The sequence below is a fragment of the Bactrocera latifrons genome, unplaced genomic scaffold, assembly GCF_001853355.1.
Source record: "Bactrocera latifrons isolate USDA-ARS-PBARC rearing strain unplaced genomic scaffold, ASM185335v1 scaffold_49, whole genome shotgun sequence".
Lineage (NCBI taxonomy): Eukaryota > Metazoa > Arthropoda > Insecta > Diptera > Tephritidae > Bactrocera > Bactrocera latifrons.
This window is the reverse complement of record NW_017537145.1, coordinates 1,172,610-1,198,241: the sequence shown is the minus strand read 5'-3', so window position 1 is coordinate 1,198,241 and position 25,632 is coordinate 1,172,610. Positions and strand designations below refer to the sequence as shown.

The 25,632-nt window shown below is 36.5% G+C and overlaps 2 protein-coding genes across 7 annotated transcripts; one reads left to right on the top strand and one right to left on the bottom strand.

The window, feature by feature from the left end:
- Positions 1–610: 610 nt before the first annotated feature.
- Positions 611–24,466, bottom strand: LOC108973577 (androgen-induced gene 1 protein). 6 transcript variants are annotated; one of them, XM_018940938.1, is made up of 4 exons: positions 24,304–24,466; positions 16,323–16,747; positions 1,369–1,589; positions 611–1,201 (listed from the first exon to the last, which is right to left on the bottom strand). In XM_018940938.1, the coding sequence occupies exons 2-4, from the start codon at positions 16,518–16,520 to the stop codon at positions 877–879; spliced, it is 744 nt and encodes a 247-aa protein (XP_018796483.1). In that variant the 5' UTR covers positions 16,521–16,747; positions 24,304–24,466; the 3' UTR covers positions 611–876. The 6 variants fall into 6 exon arrangements, with proteins under 6 accessions (XP_018796483.1, XP_018796481.1, XP_018796484.1 ...); XM_018940936.1 differs by having other exon boundaries at positions 24,323–24,466; XM_018940939.1 differs by having other exon boundaries at positions 24,376–24,449.
- Positions 4,062–5,846, top strand: LOC108973576 (protein amnionless). Its single transcript, XM_018940934.1, has one exon. It carries the CDS (start codon positions 4,077–4,079, stop codon positions 5,727–5,729), a length of 1,653 nt encoding a protein of 550 aa, XP_018796479.1. The 5' UTR covers positions 4,062–4,076; the 3' UTR covers positions 5,730–5,846.
- Positions 24,467–25,632: the final 1,166 nt, after the last annotated feature.

Below are 25,632 nucleotides of genomic sequence, written 5' to 3'. Positions count from 1 at the left end.
TATGTACATATATGCTATACAAACTGAACGATCAAACTCTTGCCCTGGTATGGATAATTTTATTTTATAAAATGTCGTCACGAAATTTGGCCATGTTTATTATTTAAGACAGGACTATAGCATAAAATTTTCGTACAAATTGTCCGATCAAAATCAAGTTTAAGTCTTTGGTATTTGGTAAGGGTTCAAAGTAAATGTTTTTCTTGTTTATTTTTTTTTTTACATCGTCCAATCGTATTCTTTTTTGTTTTCAGCTTCTTTCCTTAAACAATCAATAACAGCAACTTTTCTATACTTAAATGAATTTATTATATTTTCATCAGATAGTTTTAATTACTTTTACTTTATAGAATAACAATTTTAAAACGAACTCCAGTGCGCTGATATGAGTGTGTTAAGTGCCTTAATATCTTTCTGCATATTGATTCGAGTTCACTCGCACCGATTCTGGTGCAGCTTAATTCAAATGATTTGAATAATCTAATTAAAGAATGTTATTTATAATGCCTATAAATATATATTTAATTTTAATTGCTGCATCAGCTGAGTTCAACAGTGAATTATATGTTTAGTAATTATGCACTTCAAGTTTTTAATAAATTTAAAGGAATTGACTACATACAATATAATTTATTTTGGTAAGAATTGGTTTTTTGGTCATATACAAACCAGCATATACTAAATACATTTTTAGAAATATTCATGCAAAGCTTTAAGTTTAAAATATCATAAGAAATTTGTTTTGTTTATATTTTCTAAATAGTTTTCTCTACTCCAGTTGTTTCACGACTGCTCATATGTAGATATGGCCGCTCAAATCGGTTCAAAGCGTTCAAATAGAATATTTTAAGAAATATTTTCGCGTTCAAGCGTCATTTATTTGACTTTGCGTTGCGCCAGCTTCAGTTCCTTTTCCCAAACAATGTTATTCATGAATTCGCCAAACAGATACAAACATAATGTAAATGCTATTACAGCAACAAAGAAGATAATGCGTTGGGGTAGCTGCAGCACCTCAAGTACCGGATAGACCCAAAAGCCGGAATAATGCTTGACAACATGCAACCAAATGAGATAGCTGACAACGAATGCTGAGAGGCCGCCTAAGCCCTTGCTGCGTTTCGGATAGGCGCGGAATGAAGTGAAAAGTTCCAGTACCATAAATACCACGACATTGGTGTGCAAAACATGATTTAGCCAACTGTGAAGATAATACGTGTGTTAGATACAATTAAATATGTACACGGATATTAATATATGTGCCTTAAGAAATAATCTATGTTTGAAATTCGTTAGTTACACATCGATTGAATGGAATTCCTGCTTGAAATTTATGTATAATATAAGTACTTATGTTCATATAATCACCTCGGAAATACTGGATCTAGCACACGTGGTAAGACTAATTCGCGGTCAATGGCATACAATGTCCAAAATGTGACGCCCACATTCAACGCCACTGGGAAGGCAAAAGCTGACATTAGGTAGTCCTTGACTTTGCGTATGGTGGGTGTACGTTTTGGCGCCACTTCGTTGGTTCCCACAAAATCATTTATTAGGGATATAACGTAGTATATTGTTTGAATGATCTGAAAAAGTAAATTAAATGAGATTAATGGTGAATAAAAAAACGTCGGTTTTTTGTTACCACAACAGAAACATATGTATATTCATTTAACAACATACAGTAAGCAACAATATTTTGCAACTTATTGAACCTTGGTCTACCGCAGTATTTGCATATTTAGCGGAAATTAGATTTTATTATTTAATTATATTATTAATTATGAGTGTTTAGTATACAAACACCCTAATTTGAGATAAAGTTCAATTTTTTTGTACTTAAACACAGTGTAACCAAAAAAAACCAAAAAAAAAAGAAATTCATATTGAAAGTAAAGATACAATAAATAAAGCAATATTGAAGAACAAAAAACCAAAAAAAAAAAAAAAAACATATTGAAAATTATAAAAGGTAGCCAAACTGAGAAATAACCACAACGAGATTTAGTGAATTTCGGGTACTTAATAAAAAGTATAAATATTAGCCAATAGAAACTGAAGCCAACGAATTTATACACTTTAATCAGATTATACCTGAGCAAACTTCATCAGAAATATACAATCCAATTTTATTACAATGCCCTGATAATCATGTCACTTTTAATAGGCTACGTACAAGGTCTTCTTTTCTATAGTCTTTATATAGTATCTATTTGAGTGAACATCTTGCTGTTGAAATGCATTTAGAGGGAGTTTGGTTTTTAATTTTTTTGTGGTCATAAATGAATGGTTAAGATTTTAGGAATATTTGTTTATATTTAAATTTTCTTTTGATTTCATATGATCCAATAGTTATGAGGGGCAACGCAATTCAATTTTTCCCCGAGACGCGCTTCAGAATAATTCCCGTCCCGTCCCGACGATTCATCAAAGGTCATACCACGTTGTTATTATAGCTTTTAAAAATAGATTTTAAATTTTTCTTTAAAAAAAATCATAAAAATGGACCTGTTTTACACGAATTAATCCCATATGCTTTAAACAATTATTTTTATTACGAGGTTTTTTTTAGCAATCCCCACTATTTAATCGCAATAACAGAGAAATGCTAAAATCGTATCATAATCTATGTCCAACTATATGCCACCTGCTCATTCAGTAGCTAACTCGTTCGGTTGTTTTTTATGAAAAAATTGCATAGATAAGATAACAGCATTACTTTTGCATTCCAGTTTTAAAACATTGTCACAATTACTCTATAATAGTTACAATGTACTTATTTTAACTGAATATTTATTGTTAAATTACCGCGTCAAGAAATGTTAGATATTTGAATTTTCCTCCGAAGGGATGGCGCATCGGTTCGGGAAACTCTACATAGTTCCAATCATAGTAGATTCCATACGCGAACTGCACAGCCGCCGTTAAATGTACTAAAATACGTAACGCTTTATAAACTCCCAAATTCAAGGCATCAGCAGCGTGCACGGTAGCCGACTTATTTTTAACCATTTTTGCGCGATATTTTTTTATTGGTGATTAAAAACGTATATTGCTCTCTGTACTGGTGTCCACCTTTCCACCTGAATAGCACAAGCACTCATTCAATTAATAGCGTTACTAGCGCTTTCAGTAAACAACAATCATAAAACTCGCGTCCACTAAACCGTGTCGGTGCACACAAAAATAATCAATGAAATGTATAATGCGAGAAGTTAATAGACAAGGCAGAGAACTTTGTAAATTCTCTGATGCGAGCAAAACAAGCAATGTGAAATTAAGTGACAGCTTTGTAGCAGTGGCTGCTACAGTGGCACTCAAGCTTTGCATAGCACACCAAGAATGATAGAAATTCTTGATAGCACACTCGGGCAGCACACATAGGCTTGCAAACTGCACAATTTTATATGCCGGAAACAGACATGTTAAATAAAATTTATAGAGGAGCGCAATTGCAAAATTAGGAAGTGTTGGATTAAAAAACAGCAAATTAATGAAACCGTATAGTTTCCTTAGACCATAATCCATTGTCGCATTTCGTAAAGGTATGTTCTTAAATAAATAAGTTTTCCATACAAGAACTTGATTTTGATCGTTTAGTGAACCGATACATATCTGCGCTAAATGAGCAGCTTTTTTCAGATCGATATTTCAAAAACCGAAGAACTAGTTCGAGTACATACATACATACGGACAGATAGACGGGCATTGCTAAACTCAGCTCGGCACGCTGGCCATTTATTAAAGTATCCGACGTTTCCTTTTGGGTGTTACTTTTTATATCCTGTTCGGGGTATAAACAAATCTGAAAACAATCGCAAAGAGATGCAAATAACTGCAGATGTGCTTGCGACTTAAACATATAGTCCTATACCCACCCATGTGTAATACGAAACTAATATATACATATAAACAAATGAATATTTATCTCTTTGTGGAACACCAACGTATGCTTTTATCAGTGGCGTATCACTTATTTCATACGCCCCTTTTAGTGGCAATAGGCACACGATTAGCCTTTTTCTACTCATTCACTTTAGTTTTAGCCCTCGTTTCAAAGTGTTTTCATCTAAATGACGGAAGTAATAATTTTAAAATTATTGACACTGCTGCTGACCATTTCTCAAAGCAGCAGTAATAAACGGCTTCTGGGGAATCCTGGTTTCGATAATGCCGATGCCTGGGAATCTGGTTATCTGCCCTGTGCACTCGAGGAAGTAATTTTCCCCGAAACATATCCAGCTGTACTGCCACTGCCGACCACAGTCGACATCAGCGGATTGGTGTTGCCGCGCGATGGTGCCATTTTGTTTAGCCCCGAGTCCACTATAACATTAGGTGGAGAATTGCAGAAGCGAGAATGCGAAAACGGGCGCAGTCGCCGTGCCTATTTGAAAATGCCCACAACAAGGAAATGGTACGATCCCAGTAGTTGGGTTAGCACCACCGCGCATGCACAGAATACAGCAATTCCGCATTTGGAGCGCGTACCTTGTGCCAATGAGACGGTGGTGATGCAACGGACAGGACCGCTTTCGGTTGATTTACAGAACACGGTTTACTTAAGGTTGGGCCATTTGAATTTGGCAGGTTCTCTCATATCCAGCGATTATTTGAATTATTTAATACACACTGATATTGGGCAGCTACTTTTCAAGAATAGTTTGGACACAATGGTGCAGTATTACCATCAGGATACCTGCGGCTGTCAAATGGATGCGTACATCACTTCACCGGTCTGTCAGAATGTTATTGAAACTTGCGAACGACCGCACTGTTTAGTGCCGGTAACGCCCCTCGAAAGTTGCTGTCCGATTTGCGGCTCTGTATTACGTTTCTCCATGGAGTACTGTAGCGAGGGAAATTTGAATAAATTACGCAAAGTGATTGCTGCCGCTATTAAAGAGCAAGAACTCACCGCAGATTTGGATTACCACATAAACTACGTGCAGATATGGCATTCTTCATCAATTATACTTCAAGGAAATTACCTGCAGGCAATAATCGTCGATCGGGATGGGTATAGTGAGAAGAGTGTACGTTTTATGGAGCGCTTAAATGACACAACCGATTGGTCAAAACTCTTTGAAGGGCCACATCAACTAGAAATGATCGCATCTGGCCGTCCCTACAACCCGAATATTACCTTCGGTTCCATCTTGCTAATCATTCTTTGCCTAGCATTTGTGTCTGTGGTGGCTTTAGTCATGTTCGCGCAATATGCGCCAGACCATCGCTATCTGCATCATGTGCCACAATGGATCTATGATCCGAACCGTTGGCGTGCGTTCTTGTTACGTTCAACTGTCATGTTTGCCCGTTTTGAAAATGTGACAGCTGGTGGTGTCGACGCCGATGTGACGGATGGCCCTACGATGGGCTACGATGCCGAAAGCGGTCAAGTAAGAGAGCGCGCTTTCGACAACCCAATGTTCGGTGAACGATTGAAAGAGACCAGCGCTGCAACTACTTCGATCCCCGCAGGCGCCAGCACACAACCAGCATCTGCAAGTGGTACATCGGCGGCTGCTATTGTCACCGTTGGCATGCCAAAAGTTAAAGAGCAAAAGTTAGCAATGAAGTCAAGCGGCAGCAAATTAGAAAAAGTTACATTAGTCGATGACATGGAGGGCAGCGACATCGAGGAAGAACAAGAATTGACTGAAATCACACTAGAGGATATGCCTACCGTTAAGGACGGCATAGAAGAGGAAACAAAGGAGTAAATGTGAACAGGGTTGAGAGGCATCCGCAAGTGTGTTAAATGTTACTGGAAATGCAATATAATTCTTGTTTATACATATGTACACATATAAAGGAATATATTAATATATTTTGTGGCATTAAAATATAATTAAATAAAATAGAAAAAAAAATTATTTTGGGATTTCGGAAAAATTATGAATAAAATAATTATATTAAATTAATTAAATTATTTTAGTCAGTAAAAAAGAATGAAAGGGAAAAGGAAGTAAAGAATAAAGCTCAAAAAGCACCTTGTTGCTTCGTCGTAAACAAGTTGTAAGTTGGGTAGTATTTTAAAGTTCGATTTCAAAACTGTTTTGACAGCATGAAAAGGAGCTGCTTTTATGATGCCATGTCTGAATTTGGTATCCGCGCAAAACTAATACGGCTGTGGAAAGTGACGTTGAGCAAAACCAAAACCTACCTATTGTGCGACTTCTTCAAAACACGCCTGGAGAAAATAGTTCGAGCGTCAGAGCTGAATAGAGAAGGTACACACTGCAATGATGTCATAACTTCGAAATCATAGTTTCGTCTATCTTGGAACCAGCATTAACACCAACAATAACGGAGCCTCTAAATCCATTGCATAATAACTCTTGCCAACAGGTGCTACGTCGCACTGAGGAAATTGAGAAATAAAGAACTCTCTCGACGAACAAACTCCAAATTCTACAACTCACTCACCATCCCCGTCCTGCTATATCGTGTAGAGAAATGGACGATGTCAACATCTGATGAGGTGGCGTTACGATTTCGAGAGATACGTTCTGCGCAAAGGATCGCGCCTTGCCAACGGCTAATAGATTATACGACGACATTGACATAGTTCAGCGAATTAAGACACATTGCGATGCTGGCTAGATCGTGTAGTCCGAAAGAATGAAAAGCTTCAGCTCGGAGAGTATTCAGCGCAGAAGGCGCCGGAGGAAACAGAAAGAGAAGGACCTGCACTCCGTTGGAAAGACCAGGTAGAGAATGACCTTGGAATCTCCAATTGTCGCCAAACAGTAAAAAAGAAAAACGACTGGCGCGATGTTATATGCTCAGCTATAACGCCTTAGGCGATGTCTACGCCAATATGCATCCCCAACGTCAATTACCAATATTGTGACGTTTAAAGGAAGGCGATGAAACTGCTTAATACGTCAACATTTCCTGAAATTACTTATTCACATGAAAATACTGCATTTATAAATGGAACCTCTTACATGCACAGCTCAAGCTGGAGATCAGCTTAGGTTATTTTATTTTTATATTTATTTACATTGGCACTTCGACGCTGCGCTCGTTTTATCGATTGTTTTGCTGCACGCGCTTTCATCCCAACCCTCCTTGCAGCATATGAAAAAATAAGAGGAATTTATTTTAATACATTGTTTATGAGCCAGCTTAGGTAACTCAAGGACAACGTGTGCAACCATAGTATTTCTTTTTAATTAATCCACATTATTGCTTCAATATTTATGGAAACTAGTGGTCTACGAGTTAGGTGCAACCATCCATATAAAATTTTGTTATAAAAAAGGAGGGCTACAGCATAATGACTTAACCACTAGGTGCACCAAGATATGGACAGGTATAGTATGTATTTTAAGTAATAATAAGTGTGAGCTTATATGAAAGGCGGGTAAATCTTTTTTATAGATTGGTACAACTGTCCTTAATTATGATGCCAAAAATGAGAGAGATCTGTCAACCAGTGTGTTTACAGCAGCTGTTTATGTCAGTCGACCTCAGTAGTATTTATCGAATTTTACAAAAAATTTCAACGTAATTGTGTTAAATTTGAACCAAACACTCAACAAATATCATTGCGCAAGCACCGTATTCACCTGATTTAGTTCCATGTGGATGATTTAGTTCCAACCGTAGTTAATTGAAGACATCAAAACAAATACTTTCTTAACAGGGTATTTTAATTATACATATGTGTGTGTAATATACTATATGGGGTATATAAGGAAACCATAAACCACAGATATGCGATTGCGACCAAGATCTAGACCAATTTCATTCAAATTCGACGCTAAACCTTATTATCAAAAAAAAAGGGGGAAATGTAACCCACATAGGCTCTTCGAGCAAAAACCATTTCATATAAGATTTTTACCTATCTTAGGAAATTAGGACAACATTCTAGAGATGTTATAGAATTAAATAAGACCATAAAATAACCACTTTTTTTAAATCGTGAAACCCATGTTTCACGTATGGCATTACTCACGAAAACATGTTATCACGCTTAAACACTGTAAAGTTGTCGGGATAGCACCGGATTTGATAAAAATTGGTTGAGGCCTGCTCATAAAGGAGTGAAATACTGAAACTTCTAAAATTAACGAGCCGGTAATATTAGCAACAATTCTCAATTGTTGTATGCTCTTCACTGGCATATTGCTCTGCAAATAAAACGAAAATTTGTGCATTCTGTATGTAATTTGTTTCGGCGAACGTACGCCAGTTTACCAACTTTTGCCAGGATTATGGAAAAAGATACCAGAAAAATTAATATGTATGTGTAATGTAAGTAATTTCGAAATGTCACCAAATAGCATAACCCAATCAGCTGTTCATGTACCATACGAATATGTGTTCTTTGAATTTTTAGACACATTTCTCTTTGTATGCGAAAAGTTATTTACAATAAAAGTCGCGACTAAATTACTACACTGTCTTCCTATTCATATTCATTGTTTTTTCCTGTCTCACTTTTATTGGCGCATAAATGATTTGTAGCAAATTAATCAAGTCTGGCAATGCATTTTGTTTATTAACCTGCTCTTTTGACATAAAAACAGCAAAGCAATTGTAGTTTTTCCCGAGAATATGCCCATAAAATTTATTTGTTCAATATAGCTGACCAATGTCTCCACCCTCGCAACCGCCAAATATATGCACTAGCTCAGTATGCACCAACAACAATGCCATAAAAATGCACGTGAAAGTATTGCAGAAACAATTGAGATTTCTTTCCGATTACGATTACCATCTGCAATGACGCGAAGACGTTGTGCAGCCAACCGATCAGTTTGGTAAGCAACTTTCTTATTGCTCAGCACAGTTGGGCGCTTTACGGAAAAACTTGTTTAACCTCCGGTTCGGATGTAGCGAGATATTAATGTACGCGAGCCCATATGTAAATAAGTGTAAAATAAGAACGGAATTTGCGTTCGTAAGCGACTTGCAGCTGCATCCAGTTTTAATTTGGCACAGGAGATGGCAGAAAATATATTAAGAAAGATCACACACCCAACAATGCAGCAGGAAAATCTTCTTTTTAGCAATTCTTGTTTATTTTTACAGCTGAGTATTGCTGCTGCTGCTCTCATGCAATGGCGGTGCAATGCACTGATAATCGTTGACATTCACTTTCGATGTGTTCAAATATTTATAGAGTTAAAATGCGAGCGCGAAACTTAGAGCCCTATGGATCTTTTGTTCAAATTTAAATACATATAATCATTGAGGAAATATGTATACATTATTGGCAAACAATATTCGCAGTAAAGTAACAGTTAAATATACAGAAATTTCAATGTGTATTAATTGAAATCAATGAAGATTATGATCTCTTCATAATTTTTCACTCAATATCTATTATACATATATTGTACATGTAAGTACATATAACAGAGAGGCGGAAAAACTCGCCTCATTGTAAGGAATTTTTTTATGAGAAACTCGAGGTCAGAGGCAGAGATTATAATATTTTATCTCGAAATATTTATTCATATCTTCACCTAAAATGAAAACAGTGTATCATAAAAAAAAAAATTTAAATTGCTGCCTGATATAATAACCAATATACATATAACCATTTTATAACCAAAACTCAAAATTTGTTTGAGTGTGTTATATATATCTAACCAAACCTCAAATTTTTTTTCAACGTCAGTAGTCTCTTGTATACCGTTTTTCCTTCGCCTGTCAGTGATGTTACGCTATATTGCATTTTAGGTGACGATATAATGTATCCTATGGCTTCTAAGGTTAACGACTGGCCTTAATGAGAATCTTACATTTATTTCGATCTTGTCCTAACCTCTTTAATTTGAGAGAGAATCGCACTAGAACTGTTATGATCAGTTATTTGTGAAGCCCAAAAAAACAAGAAAAAACGTTAACTTCGGTTGCACTGAAGCTAAATACCCTTCACAGGTGCATTTCTGTTAGTAACTATGTGTTCAGTTTGTATGGAATATGCTATAGTAATCCGATCTGAACAGTTTCTTCGGAGCTTACATTGTTGCCTTGGAAATAATCTGTACCAACTTTAGTGAAGATACATTTTCAAATGTGAAAGTTGTCCATACAAGCATTTGATTCCGATCTTTTGGTTTATATGGCAGCTATATGCTATAGTAATCCGTTCTGAACAATATTTTGGAAATTACAAAATTACCTTAAGCAGTAGTCCAAATTTCGCGAAGATAACACGTTAAATGCGAAAGTTTTCCATACAGGAACTTGATTCCGACCGTTCAGTTTGTATTACAGCTATATGTTATAGTAGTCTGATATCGGCAGTTCCGACAAATGAAAAGCTTCTTGAAGAGAAAATGACGTTTGCAAAATTGCGCTATGACCGAGTAGCCAAACCAGTCTTATCCAGAATTAACCCGATTTCGCTGATAATGAAGTTAGTCGTTCCTTAACCGCGTGTTCGTGAGTTCGAAAATAGTATTGTAAAGTAAGTCCGATGGTTTTTATTGATTTGTAACCCGGCGAATCAATCGGTTGTAAATTCGCGACACCCACTTCACAAAGAACATGCACATATTCCCGCTCTTCGGAACTATATGACTAACACGCTACTTTTATGCCTTACGGTGACAACTATCTCCATGATTATCATTTTATGTGCATACAAAATCCTTACATATATCTGGTAAGCAAATTGATCAGCCCAATGAGCGGTCTACTCGCAACACCATCACCCAGCACTCATTATTGGATAATATTCAAAGTGGTCTATTCGGTCCAGCACGCATTTTCTTCACTGCGCAGCAACCGCAGCTGATAGTGTACAAGAAGACGGCAGAGTCTCGATTTGGCCAAGTTCGCGGCAACTCAGACTGGTATGGAACAACTTGGCGCATTTACGTCGATATCTTTAATTGAAAGCGTACAAAATACAGCTTTTGTAAGAACTGAAACCAATCGGCCTTCCCAAGCGATATCACTCTTGAAAAGCTCTGAGAAGATCCAACGTTATTCACACCTTTACACTTCTCTCGCTTCGATTCAGGCCTTAAAGCAAAACATCACGCGTAACATTCTTTCGTTAAAAAGATAGATAACCTCGAAATGGAGCACTCTTTACTTATTTATATGCATTTATAAACATACATATATTCGTCTTTTCCACTCCAAATTCAGTGTATAAAAATAGTTCCGCAAAAATGTTAAAAAATATTGATTATAAAAGGCATACTTTCTTGCGCAATCTAACAGAATATTAGCTTATCATATCTTAATCAAACATTAATTTTTGCCGTCAACAAAAATAGCGAACACGGCCTAAAGTTGTCAAGACTTCGTGCGTCAGAATAACAGAATGAACTGTGCCACGGATTGTAAATTACTAAACGATAGGAAAGAAAATCGTGTTATAAATTTTTGCATAAGTGTATTTATTCCATAAACTAGGCGCATTTAATTAAGTAGAAATTTTCGCCACATATCTTATTGATTACAAACGGATGTCTTTTCAGAGCGAAGAATTACACTTGATTAATTAATGTTATGTTCCCTTTACACCTTAAGACTCTGGCCATCAACGAAGCGGTGCCCATTTTCCTTTGATCAATCAGCGAAGCATTTGGCCTTCCCCAAAATTCTTTTGGTCATTCGAATTGAAAAAATGCTCAAACGTATTTTTGTTTCTGTGCAGCTGTATTTTATAGCGGAAAGCGGTGTCTAGCAACACAGAACAGTTAGTAATAATTTGTTGTAGCTTTTTTACCAAGTACTTAACCAAATTTTTAGTAGTTCGAAGAAGAAGTTTATGCTTACACAAATAATCTATCACGGCGAGAATAATGATGCTGGAAATCATAATTTTACAAATTACACAACAGCACTCGAAGTGCTGTGATGGCACTATTTTTGCTGCTGTTCAAAATAATTGAAATTGCAAGTGAATTCAAGTAAAATAAACTCCATAAGAACAAAAACAAACAGCAACCTTCCCAATTGGCTCTGGCTCTGCGCACCAGATGATAGCTTCTTAGAGCAGTATTTTTAAATTCTATCCGTAATTGTTGCCATGATGGAAAGTTATTGCCTCGAAAATTCTGCGCGTGTTTCCGCAATTGCTTCAATTTGAGGAATTGTTGTCCCTAGCATTACCCACTAACTTTTTCATCTTGTTTTAAAATCTCATAATAGAGCACGCCTTTCTGATCCCACCAAATACAGAGCGTTATCTTGACGTCATGCATATTCAGTTGTGAAGGTGATTTGACCGATTGGCCGGGTTTCGCATATGATTTTTACTTTTAGTTTTGTATAGGATATATTTTTCAACACCAGTCACAATCCGTTGCAAAAACGACATACCAGTATCGTTACAGATTGGTTTCCCAACTATTGCTACGGCACCACAGAATGTTGCCAATGGTTTTTATGAATCTGTTCGCTATCAAGAATCCTTGCAAGTTTGTTGCTGCTGCTACTTTCACTTCTCCAGCTGCTGGTCCATTCGCTGCTGCCGCAATGAAGGAAGATGCCAAAAAGGAGAAGTCGGAGTACGGGGAAGACGATGAAATGGGTTTCGGGGTCTTCGATTAAACAGCTCAGCACTAAAGTCTCTTGGCTTTAATTTATACCACACTCAATTTCCCTGCTTTTTAATGTATCCTGCTGCTTTGAAACGACTTGATTCTGCGAGCTCTTCTTGAGTTTGTCAACAATCTTCAAATAATGCTTCCAGTTTCCTACTTTCATATTTCTCTGGAGATACTTTGTCTCCTAAATTCCAAGCCACTGACTTTCGGTTGATTTTCCTTCAAATTAAAGTAAGGAAAAACTTTTTTTCAGGTACAAAGTGCGACATATTTGAGTGATTAAAAATGATTATTGTTAAAGCTTCAAATAAATGACATACTCAAAAACAAGCTCAAATATAGAAGCTTTCCAAAGCATGTTCGGAATATTGAAACAATGAAATAATAATCAACTTATATCATCCATTGGCACAACGCAAGAATACGAGAGTTGTCTTCTCTATTTCGGGATTAGAAACAATAAAAAAAAAACAAATATTGATAATCGAAAATATATTTATTTTTTTTTTAATATTCCCCATTAAGATCTATACACTTTTGATGGAATTACCTCCAAAAAATACATTCTAAACTCAACAACCTCCTATTTATGTGTCGAAAAACGATGAACTCTTAGTTTATCTTTTACGTACGGCAATAAAAAGAGGTCATTCGGTGCCATCTCAGAACTATAAGGAGTTTCAAGTTCTCAATCATGCAATGATCTCAGTTAGTTCAGACGTGTGAGAGCTCGCATTGCCGTGGTGACGACTGAACGGTCTTCGGCGGTTGGTTTTTCTGATTTCTTGAAAGGCAACTGGCAAACAGGTTGTTGTGTATCACTCAGAATTTACTGTTCTTCTTTGTTCTAGTGAAAGGGAATGTCCAGTTTTTCTTCAAAAAAAAAAAAAGGCAACCATTTGCTTGGAAGTGCTTCGTACGTGAACAAATCTTGTTGGATTCCGCTCATCTGGAACTTGACTGCTGCTTACTTTCGGACTTATGCACATAAACCTACGATTCATCATTTGTCACGATGTCATAGAAGTGTTGGGAATCAGCTAACGTATTTTTATATTATTATTCTCTTGACCAATCGATATGACAATTTGTGTAAATCCAATGTGAACAATTTGTCATATTATGACATGATATCCGTATTTAGTTTCCAGAACAAATGATTTTTAAAGATCTTCACGAATTTCCTGTTGGAGTGATCTTTGAATCCGACTAAGATCACCATGCCATCGATAAACACTGATCCTTGATAGAGATTCAACGCCAAAAATTTAATTAGTTCCATCGATGCTCTGTTGCGGAGTTGAGTTGTCGAAAGTTCTAGAAAATTATCGACCGAAATTGTTCGCGATTTAAATCCATTTTCGCCGAGTTTGACAACAAAAATGTCTAACTTTACGATAAAACCAGTTGCCATATTTCAAAACTAGAGTCGCCAAATCCCGAAATATAAAAGGCAACCAACGTATAGTATCCAACCCAATACTTAATTACATAATGCGTGCACATAAACTAATTTTGTTAATGCTACTGAAACAATTTAATGATTGCACTCCAAATGTTCACTGGCACAACCCCTGGCCACGACAAAATTTCGTCCGCCCCATATCGTTGCTTCCCTGTATTAGTAAGCTACAAGAAAAAATGGTCTCAAAGAGGCTAATGTGGTATTTAACATCCTCAAAGGCACTGTCACTTAACCAATTCGGTTTTCGTCCAGGGAAAAGCACGATGGATGCACTCTATTATATCGATCATCTCATTTCAAAAAGCATATCATCCAAAAGCCACCTTTCTATTCTCTCAGTAGATTTCGAAAAGGACTTTCGATAGAGTGGGTGTTCACGTTGTTCTAAATAAGCTACTTGAACTCCAAATAGGCCCAAAAATGTACAATTATATTAAATCTTTTCTGACATCGCGATCAATACGCAGCAGGGTAAACAGCACACACTCATCAATTCATTCATTTTTTATTGGAATATCTCAGAGATAACCGCTTTCAACGACGTTGTTTTTGATCGCATTCGACGAGCTTAGCAAAACACTATGCGCCCAAAAGGGAATCAGCCATTGCTTCTTTGCGGACGATTTATACCTCACGTGCAACAGAAAGGACRCTAAAGACACCYACACTAATTTTGCAAACGCGATATCATCAATAARCTCTTGGTGTCAATATTCTGGAGCAAAGCTATYACTCGAAAAATGCAAGCATCTTCACGTTTGTCGAAAACATCTGTGTGACCCCATTACAATTAGGATTAATAACTTTACTGTAGAAAATGTTAAACAACTAAAAATTCTAGGTATAACATTTGATTGTGAGCATAATTTTAAATAACACTGTATTAATTTAAGATCTAGCCTAGTTGCCAGACTCAACCTCATAAAATACCTTTCCTCCAACAAAAGTCACATACATACCAACTCCCTCCTCAATATCACGCAGCTCACACTGCTCTCCAAAATTGACTATGGATTTTCAATTTATGGCCAATGCTCCAAAACCAACCTCCTTCGTATTAAGGGACCATATCATGCAGCCAAAAGATGCAGCGCCAGAGCATTTAGAACCACGCGAACTGAAAATCTACTGGCCGAAAGCGGCTTTCTCACTATTGAAGACCGAATTCAATATGTACGATGACGTCAAATCCGAATCATTTACTCGTCAAAAAACTCGGTCATGTATAGAGAGATCAAGTTACTAAAACAGCGAAAACGCAAGATAAAATTTTCATCCGCTCTTTCATGCATGCTTAAGATAGCATCGGTTTCATCCGCTTCAGATTAGGGCACACTAGTCTAACTCACGCTCATCTACTGGCAAACGAATCCTGGTTGAAATTGTCAATTTTGTCGCAATGCTCCCTTAACCATTTCCCATATCCTCAAAGACTGTTCCCATCTGAAACATTACAGATCTTCCTTTTTTCCGAACCTCAACCCGTTAGACTTGCTAAGTACTCCAAGTGAGAAAAATATTAAACTGTTATTTGAATTTTGTAAAACAATACAAATTGATAACTTAATTTAAACTGTTATACATCTTAAGCCGATAGCCCTGGCAGCTAGTGCTTAATTAATTATAATTTCAATTGTAATCAATTTAAATAAACAATAAATAAATAATATCATACTTAAAATTGTAACTGACGCCAGTTAACTTAGATCTGCGTATATAACATTTTAAAAGACCGATCATTCAAAAAATTGCTACAAACTACAGCAAAAATTKTGTACATGAAAGAAAATTTCCCAGTTTTAAAACGAGAAGGTGGTTGTAAGGCTCATTCCTTATATAATACAAATATTCGCACACAGCAAGCACTCACTTAAACTGTATATTCTGTATTCTCATGTTTTCCGGTTGATAAATATCTAACTGTTGCACATATCCGCATTGTTTACGAAAATGAGGTCGAAATGTGAAACTTCTAGTTTAGTTAGTATGTACGTTGGCACCTGTGTGGGTAGCTTATGAGTATAAGCGAGAGTAAAGGAAAGCTGTTAATGCGCATACGCCTGCTTGAAGGTCCTGTAAAGGACGCATTAACCAAAACCAGTCAGTGAAAACCAACACACACACACGCACTCAGCTTACACGTACACAACACCAACAATTGTAGCCAATTCCTGCTTAAAAACTCTTGCACCTATGTATATGGTATGTAAGTAGGTGAAAGCTAACCGTTGAATTAACAAGCATAGCCAAAAAAATATATATACATATATGTAAGTTTGTTGTAATATTTAAGAAAATTCGAATTCATTAAAACTTACCAAACTCCAATAAGTGAAAAACTTCACTTTCTGTCCAAAACCTTCGGGCACCAAACGCCGGCTTGGCGACGTTTCCAGCTTTGCGCTGCGCTGTATCTCAAATTTATTATAGAAGAGGCCATASGCAAATTGACCGAGAGCAAACAGATGTATTATGGTGACGAACACGCGTGATTTGTAAAGTTCAACCTTCGTCATTTTGTCAACAACTACTATTGCGCGTCTCTATATTYCAAGCGGTAAAAGCAAAAATGCACAAACACTTGAGTTCTGCACAGCCACTTCGCCGAGTAACAACCGTTATATCACAACAATGAAGGTAGCTAAGCGATTTCGTATGTATGTCTTGCTTTTCGTTTTCGATAACAGATTAATTTTCAATATGATTCCTGTTCATGCGCGCACGTTCGCAGTTAATTTGAAATCTGTAAAGAATTTCAGGCGTTTTTATAGAGCTTATCCTCACATTCGCACACACACACATGCATGCTTTCATATCACAATGAAAGCGTACAAAAAATTAAGATATGAAAATGCATTCTCGACCACATCAAAGACATTTATATTTTGCCTTTTCCAAGTACAACAATAATTCAGCTCCTCAATGGTTTTTATTACCTTTACAGTAATACATATATGTATGTACGCGTGTATGTGACCTTATTTATCTTACAGTGACTTACGATTTAATTTTTGTTGAAAATAATACTATGCTTATATTAAAACTGTTTTCAACATATATTATATAAAATATAACGTGTTGCCTACATTTAGGATTAAATTGAATTAATATTATGGCGAAGTTTACAAAATTTCAATAATCGTTTTAAAATCGGATTTAATTATATCCAGAACAGCATATATATTATTATGTTTGTAACACCTAGAAGGAAACGTCTAAGACCTTATAAAGTATATATATAATGTACAATTGATCAACATAACGAAGCGAGTCGATCTCCGAAAGTCGGTCGCCTGGATAAAGTGAAGCGCAGAGGCAGAAGTTACAGACGTCAAAACACTGTACTCCGGACTACAATGTAATGCATCTTGATATCTTAAGGCGCGTAATGAACTCCTCTACAGGTATTTTATGCTGGTGTGCTTTCATAGAAACCATTACCAGTTGCCATTACCAGTTGCCGCAAGAAACGAGAGTGACCCTTACGCAGCTTCGATCTGGATACTCTAGCAGGTCAAGTGGATAAGTAGGAGATCCAGAATCGATCGTGACATATCAAACATACGTCCAGCGTGCAGCGAGTCCCCGCATGACATTAACTCTTTGCATGCTCTGCTAACCCTACATATCTGACACCCTTCTACCTATGATCCGATCCCGTCGGAACATCACGTTTTTTGAGCCTACCGCGGATGATTTCGATGACAACCTATCTAATCCTTACCATCTTAATGGAGTTTTCAAGGTATTGTTCTGAAGTTTTTCAGAAGTACTTTTCTCTAAAAGGAGCTGCACGATTGCCGGAACCTCCCCAAAATAGCTCAAAGCTGTCAGGCATACTGAACGATAAATATCATGTTCTTGTTTGGAAAATATGTTCATTTTTCGAGATATCTTCCCGAAATTTTGCGTGATTGCTATCTAAGGTAACGCTACGATCAAAATCAAGTTTTTCTATGGAACGTTTTGCATTCATTAAGGGTATTATATTATATGTAGCTTCGATTCAACCGAAGATTACGTTTTTTCTTTAGTATTACGTTTCAGGCGCGAATTTTAACATTTCTGTTGTTGAACAATGAATACCATATGGGGATACAAAAAATATCTGCATAATATATATTTATATGTTTGTAGATATTTATATTTGAATGCTTTGCATGTATTATAAACGCGTATGTTTGGACAATTATGACAGCTTGCCATAGCAGATCCGAAACGAAAATAAACTCTGATCGCATTTAATAGGTCAATGGGGCGATAAATGTCCGCTTGAAATTCACTTTCATATGCGCTATGCTTGCGCCGAGACAAAATGAGTATACAAATGGAAAAAGTGATTTGTATTTTTAAAGAAATGCGATTGCTTACTTACAAATAAAACTCTGATTGTAGATTTATTTTATATTGTTATGGCCTTTTAAACTTAACCTCAATTTTTATATCTTGGATATTATAAAGTATGCCACGGGGTTTGGAATACCCAGAAGTAAACGTCGGTGACCCCATAATAGAGTATACGAGTAGCTTCTGTATAAACTGACCTATCCAAATCAAGTTTCTACGATTCAATACATATGTGTTTAGATACATACATACTATATGTACATACATATACTAGATGTGTATAAGAGACAGCCCCATAATAGAGTATACGAGTAGCTTCTGTATAAACTGACCTATCCAAATCAAGTTTCTACGATTCAATACATATGTGTTTAGATACATACATACTATATGTACATACATATACTATCCATTTGTGGGTGGTAACGTAAATTTTTAATCTGAATATAAACATAGAACAAATAGCGTTTTCTAACTTAACTAACTTTCAGCCGATGTTAGTCACCTTTAATGGCATATGTGTATGTAATAATTTCCATATGGTCTGAACTTGTCGTATTAAAGTGCAAACACTTCTTGATAAACAATGCAGAGATAATTTGTGTGTGTCTTTTCATAAATACTTATGTATTTGTGAATATCAATATGTAGATTAACGAAGTTCTCTGATTATCAAAAAAGCAATTTAATACACGCCCATCAAGATAACCGTTTAAACAAGTGGTCACATGGACTTATTCAATTCGAAAGTGGAATAAAAAAATATTTGTGCAAATATCAAATTTCAAAAACTTAACACACACAGACTTAATTAATGCGAAATTGGAATTTCAGAAACTTGCTAAACATTTTAACTCAAGAAATTACTTCACAGAATGGACTAAGTAACAGAAATATGAGTTTAAAATTGAATGCACACAAATCAAAATAATGGTATAAATACTGACTTAGTTAATGCGAAAGGGAAAAAATGATTTTTGAACATGTGTGGACACCATAAGAAACTGTAAAGCCGATAAGCTTGCCAGGGAGTGCACCCTTACCCCAATTGACCTCCAGTGAGCTTGACAGGCGCTGGCCAACAACCGGAACTTGTGCAACTGCATTATTCATCTAATCATCAATGCATGTTGTAGATGTTCTGACTGGACACCGTCCAATAAGTACAGACGACGACTAAATATTTTGTCTAATGCTCTTTGCCAAAGCTGTATGGATGGAGACGAGGTGGAATCATCTTGAGATTTTCACTCCAATTGTCCGGCTTTTGTCAGACTGCAACTGAAATATCTTGCTAGACAAACCTTTGGGGAAAATGGTGAAGTGGCTGGGATTGTAAAAACCGCCTTAACAAATTTGTGATAAACCAACAATACCAGTTATATTATGAAAAATGTATTCTAAAAATCTTAAGAATCACTAAAGTCAGTCTAATTACAAATTAGTTGCACTTAAAATCTCAAAGATGATTGAAAGAACATTTTCGTATCCCATAATAGATTAGAATGTTTATTATGTATTCTTCTCATGCAATTATAAACGGTAGCATATATTTTTAACTTTATAATAAGCTCTGTACGGTTATCTTATATAAATGTATAAAAATAAAATACAACAACCAACCAAAAATATCTACCTTCCACATTGTAACATGCTAATGGTATGACTGAGTCAAGTATCAAATGGTGCCTTCAAAGGAATTATTGGTCTCTTCCATTTACCATTTCTTATCGTTCAAAGATTTTTAACACAAATCGATGGTTCATTTTAATACGTATAAGAAATAACCTAGAAGCTTACCACGTACAAGTATCGTGAACTTTTTTACAAGCGCGCTTTGGTGCAATTGTTACGATATTTCAAGGCAGCCATTATTATACAAGAGTGGGAGTTCTAAATAGACATTGTTCAAAAGCCATTCATGCAGTAAGGTTAAAAATATAGTCGGACGCAAGTTGTCGAAGTTGTATGGAGGATGGTGAGCACATCCCGGCACTTTCTATTCCATTGTCCAGCCTTTGTAGGACTGAGGTTCAGACATCTCGGCAGGTTTACCTTCGGCGAACCAAGAGACATAGCCAGACATGGCTAACTGGCCTTTGCCTTCTCAATAAATTTGTGACCGGCTTAAAACGCTTTATCAATGTGTAAGGGTCTTATGTTCTAATATTTAGAAGTTTATAGGTACCACAATGAACCGGCGTTCTAAAATGTCCAAATGAGATCATTCTTAGAATCAACCTTTTAACCTAACCTAACCTAACCTAACACAGCTTCGGCGAACCCGAAGACATATCCGAAAGTGATATTAGCCGTCTAAACAAATATCTGGCAGGCTCATAGTGTTTTATCGATCTACATACATGGGTCTTATGATCAGATATATAAGAACTTCAAGGAGCACAACCTACTGGCGTTCTAAGCTGCCCAAATGAGATCCCTCGTAATCTAACCTAAATTTGATCTTTCAAGAGTGCGAAAATAAGTACCAAATACTAAACTAAAGTACTTGGCAACACAATTCAATGCCGAATATGTTTTTAATTTTAAATTAAGCCAAAGCGTGAAGAGCAAAGTCTATAGAGGGTTGACAAATTTAAAGAATAAATCTTAATTACCCCTAACATGAAATTATAAAATATGAGAAATGCACACGGTGGAGATATTTTGAAATTTCAATGGCTCCAGCGATTTAGTACATGATTGTACATGAATTTATTTCCGGTAACTGACGTATTGAGCAGTCCTTTACATTGTAGCTTAACAACTCAAATGCCAAAGTTTAAATTATAACCCATTTTTTAATACCGCAGAAGCTCAGATTTATCCAGTACGAAAGGGGAAGCGATTAGAGGGTTAGAAACCTTTGGAAAGACGCCTTTCTGGGGACATTAACAAGTTTAATAGATTCGAAGCACTTAGCCATGACAGCTTTCTTCCAAACTTACATATGTATGTACTTAGTTATATCAAGTTCGTGAAAGCAATCGGTCCAATGCGGTTTGCAGCTTTGCATTATTATAATTGTCACCGTCAACGTTGTGACACACTTAAACGTTTGTGGCAATATGCATTTAAAACAGAAATATCAATAATCGAACGCACCACAAACAAATCCAAGTGAAACTAAGACTTCTACTGCAGTTTACTGCAAACAAAATTATTCGAGTGTGTCAAGAAAACAGAGCGGGTGAGCGGAATTGAAACTACAATGGGAGTGGGAATCATGCGATTGAGGAAAATGCTGTCGATAGCAGATCAGAAGCGGCAATAATGGGTGGGGCGACAGACGGCTCCAGCAATAATTTGAACATTGTTGCAGTTTGCATATTGGAATTTTGTAATGTGACCGGCGTCAGTTAAGCGGAACGAAGCGGCGGTTGGCGCTGTGTGGTGAACCGTTTTCGGGATGAAAGTGCGTATGTATGTCATTGAAGTGTGAGTCATGAATGGCACAATTACACAAAATGAAAATGCAATAAAGACATCTCAAAAACTACGAGTATGGAGAGAGAGAGCTAGCGGTTGTGAGTAGATAAAATTCTACATACATATATGGAAGTCAGCTTTACTAATATCAAATTTACTAGAAAATATTGAAAACAAATTGCAACTAGATAATAAGTTATGCATATTTTTTAGGGTACACCCAATAAGGTAGGATGTTTACTTTAAAAAATGAAGGAGACCGTTTCCAAAATTTGCTGTTTAAGGTGTCATCAACTACAAGATGTCATAAGGTGTTGGACAACCTAAAAACTGTTATGAAATCGAAGCTGTAGTTTAGCAACGCTCAGATAAGACTCTATATCTGCATAAAACTGTAAAACATAAGGTCTTTAGTAAGTTGCATGAACAGGTTTACATACAGGCGATATAACCTTTACAGGGTCTTCAATGTTATGCGTAATAGTAAATTTAACTAATGTTAATATACATGTACTATGACAAAACAGTACACGGAAATTGTAATTTAACTTTTCTGGGTAAATGACTAGGTCTGTTCTTAATTACTTTGCCAAATATAAGCGCGATTTGTCAACCAGTAGTGTGTTGCGATTTATACAATCTATAAAAGTATCGAACAAAGAATTTGTCTCAAATTTTTTATTTATAACCAAATGTTGAGTGCAGAAACGTTGATTCAGTTTTATCAAAAATACAAGTTTACAAGTGGTACAAACCTTTCAAAGACGGTCGAGAGATGGTTGAAGACTTGCCTCGTTCTGGACGAAATTCGACCTCTTCAACTGATGAACATATTCAAAAAAAAAAAATAAAGGATATGGTGCTTGAAAATCGTGAAGCAACCGTTAGAGAGATGGCAAGAAAGCTCTATATCTCTCGAGAGACCGTTCGAATGATTTTGGTGGATATTTTGAGTATAAAAAGCGTTCTTGCTCGACTCGTACCGATAGAGCTGAGTTTTTTTCAAAAGGAGTACCGCAAACGGTTCTCTTTGGAAATGCTTGATCGGGCGAATTCCGATCCCACATTCATGGAAAGCATTATAACAGCTGATGAGACAAGGAATTTGACACGCAAACAAGATAACAATCATCAGAATGAAGCGAAAAGAACGAGCCGGAACCAAAAAGAACAACGCCAGAGCCGACATTGTTTTCTTCGATATACTTGATTTTGTACATGATGAATTTGTTTCAGAGGGACAAGACGATAAATAAGGAATTCAATTTGGCCGTTTTGAGGCATTTGCTATAGAACATCCGTCGAAAATGGCCGGAATTGGAGAAGAACAATTCATGGATTTTACACAATGACAATGTACCATCGCGTCGAGCCATGATTGTGACCGAATTTAAAGCCAAAAACGCATTGAATAGCATCGATTCACCACCGTATACATAAGATTTAGCTCCGTGCGATTTTTTCTTGCTCCCCAAGTTGAAATTGCCGCGTTGTGGAACCCGTTTTCAGTCGATCGAAGAGATAAAACAAAATTAGCTGATGACGCTGAAGACCATCCCAAAAAGTGCTTATGAAAAAGTTTCGAGGACTGGAAAATTGTTGGCATAAGTATATTACATCTGGCGACAAAATAAATATTTTGCGTTTTATTTGCAATTTCCGGGTACATTTTTGTCCCATCTATACTTTATAAGGTCAATCAGTATTTGTTGAATTTTAAAATCTTACAAACACTTGTATTTTAAATATAAGAAGTAAACCAATTAAGATTTAATTTTGATAGGGCTTCAAATTTTTATGAATGGGTTATATACGCACTCACAGCCAACACTTTGAACTAGAATATAATTACGCATTCATAAGACTAAAGCACGTATAATATATCTTTCAGCTGACTTGTTTCAGCAAACTTGTTCACTCTAACGTACAACAAAAACTAAACAGAAACGCTTGAAATCACTGTCACACAACAAAGTTTATTTTATATGTCACACAAAATCGATATTTGTACACACAAGAAAATAATAATAGACCAAATCAAAACATTTTGAACAAACAAAAAAAACCTGCACAGTTGATGTGTCAGTCATGTCATTGCCTCCCCCTCTGCCGCGATTAGTGTGCGTCAGAGGCAAAACCACAAAAACACCATAAGGCAGGGTGGCTTAGCTCCTGGAGGCTAAGCAAACAAACACGACCGAAAACACAGCTATTCATGGCACCACACACCCATGAAACCAAACGCGACACAAAGCTTTGTAGCACACCTTAGCCGGTGACATCGCGACAAGATTCACACCAACCGCAATACACCGCACCACAACACCGCACTAACAGCTAATGCATTATTTAAGTTTTTCAGCGATTTACTTCGAATGGCTTCCCTACTTACATATGTATGTACATATGTATGTACTTATATATGTATGTATATGATAAATTTAGGGTCACAAGGTGAACTATCTTTTGGATAGCTCTCTTCTTGACTATTATTGCGTCGCGTCGCGTCGCGATTTAACCGACATCGGTATACCAAACTCACGTTCTCTGCTGATTGTTTTTTTGTTTTTGTTTTGAATGAAAACACAGATTTACTGTTTACTGTTGCTCAATAACGTTTCGTTGGCGCGCGCTCAACTGATACATCCACACGATTCTACTACTGGCAATCAACTGACAACTAAAGCGATGGCGCACAACGAAGCTTGAATAATTCAGGGTACTTGCAGATGTGCTCATGCACGAATATGGCTTTGTGGAGTCGAGCGCCAGCGTGTCATGCAGCGGGTGTTTTGGTCAAAACCATCCGAAGTCGATGTTTTCATCGTCAACGAGGATGAGTGAATTTTGAGCTGTTTTCATATTTGTTGTCGTTATTCCGGTACAGTGGGTCACCAAGAGCGTGAAAAGGCGATTTATGGTAAAACAGTTAGGTATTGCGATAATTTACATGAACTTGCAATATTTTTGTATAGCATTATACTTGTAAGTAATACAATATAAAAGATAATAATATACGCAATTTCTTCAAAGGTCCAGGAGTTATAATTTCATTGGTCCATCGCTAGCGAGACGATCGAAATTCTTGCTGCATTTAGCACTTATGAAAATTTTAATAACAGTGGAACACCGAAGAAGTGTTCCAGAAAGGTTAATATTGAAAAATTGTTAGATATTCAAAATACAAATGAGCTTGAATTCGTAGGCACTATGTCGAGTTATATTATATAACCGTCGAGTTATACAAGTATAACCGTCGACATCTGTAAATCTGTATGAAACCAAAAAATATTATTAGACCCTGAACAGAGTATATTAAGTTTGCTACGAAATTTTTAACAGGCCCATTTTCAATGACCCTGTGCAGAATTTTGGCTAGAATTTCGGCAATAGTGCATTTAATGTTATCTTCGAACTCCCGAGCGTTGTTGAATGATTGGCGTAAATCTCTGATTTAACATACCCTCAGTGAAAATAATCCAGATGGGTTAAATCGCATAATCTTTGCGACCATTTGATTTGGAAATTTCTCGAAAGTAATGAGTCGCCAAACTTGGCACACAATATGTCTATGTTTGGACATGAAACACCACCATCTTGTTGGAAATAGAGATCTTTCGCGTCGATTTCAGCAAATTCTGGAAAAAAAAGGCGGCCAACATCGTCTTATAGCGCTCGCTATTGATTTTATAGATCTTCTGCCTCATTTTCAAAAAAATAATGCCAAAATTATTGGTGATACAATTGCGTTTCCTGAACCACTCGAGGATTTGACACAGCTCAATAGCGACAATTTGTTTGATGACGAAGCCATTAAGCCAGAACTGAGCATCGTCTGAGAAGATGAACGGA

Coding starts and splice junctions, on each gene's coding strand:
- LOC108973576 (XM_018940934.1), top strand. CDS start 4,077: ATGACGGAAGTAATAATTTTAAAATTATTGACACTGCTGCTGACCATT.
- LOC108973577 (XM_018940935.1), bottom strand. CDS start 3,015: ATGGTTAAAAATAAGTCGGCTACCGTGCACGCTGCTGATGCCTTGAAT. Junction 1,590..2,811: donor ATCTAACATTTCTTGACGCG/GTAATTTAACAA, acceptor TTACTTTTTCAG/ATCATTCAAACAATATACTA. Junction 1,202..1,368: donor CTAGATCCAGTATTTCCGAG/GTGATTATATGA, acceptor TTATCTTCACAG/TTGGCTAAATCATGTTTTGC.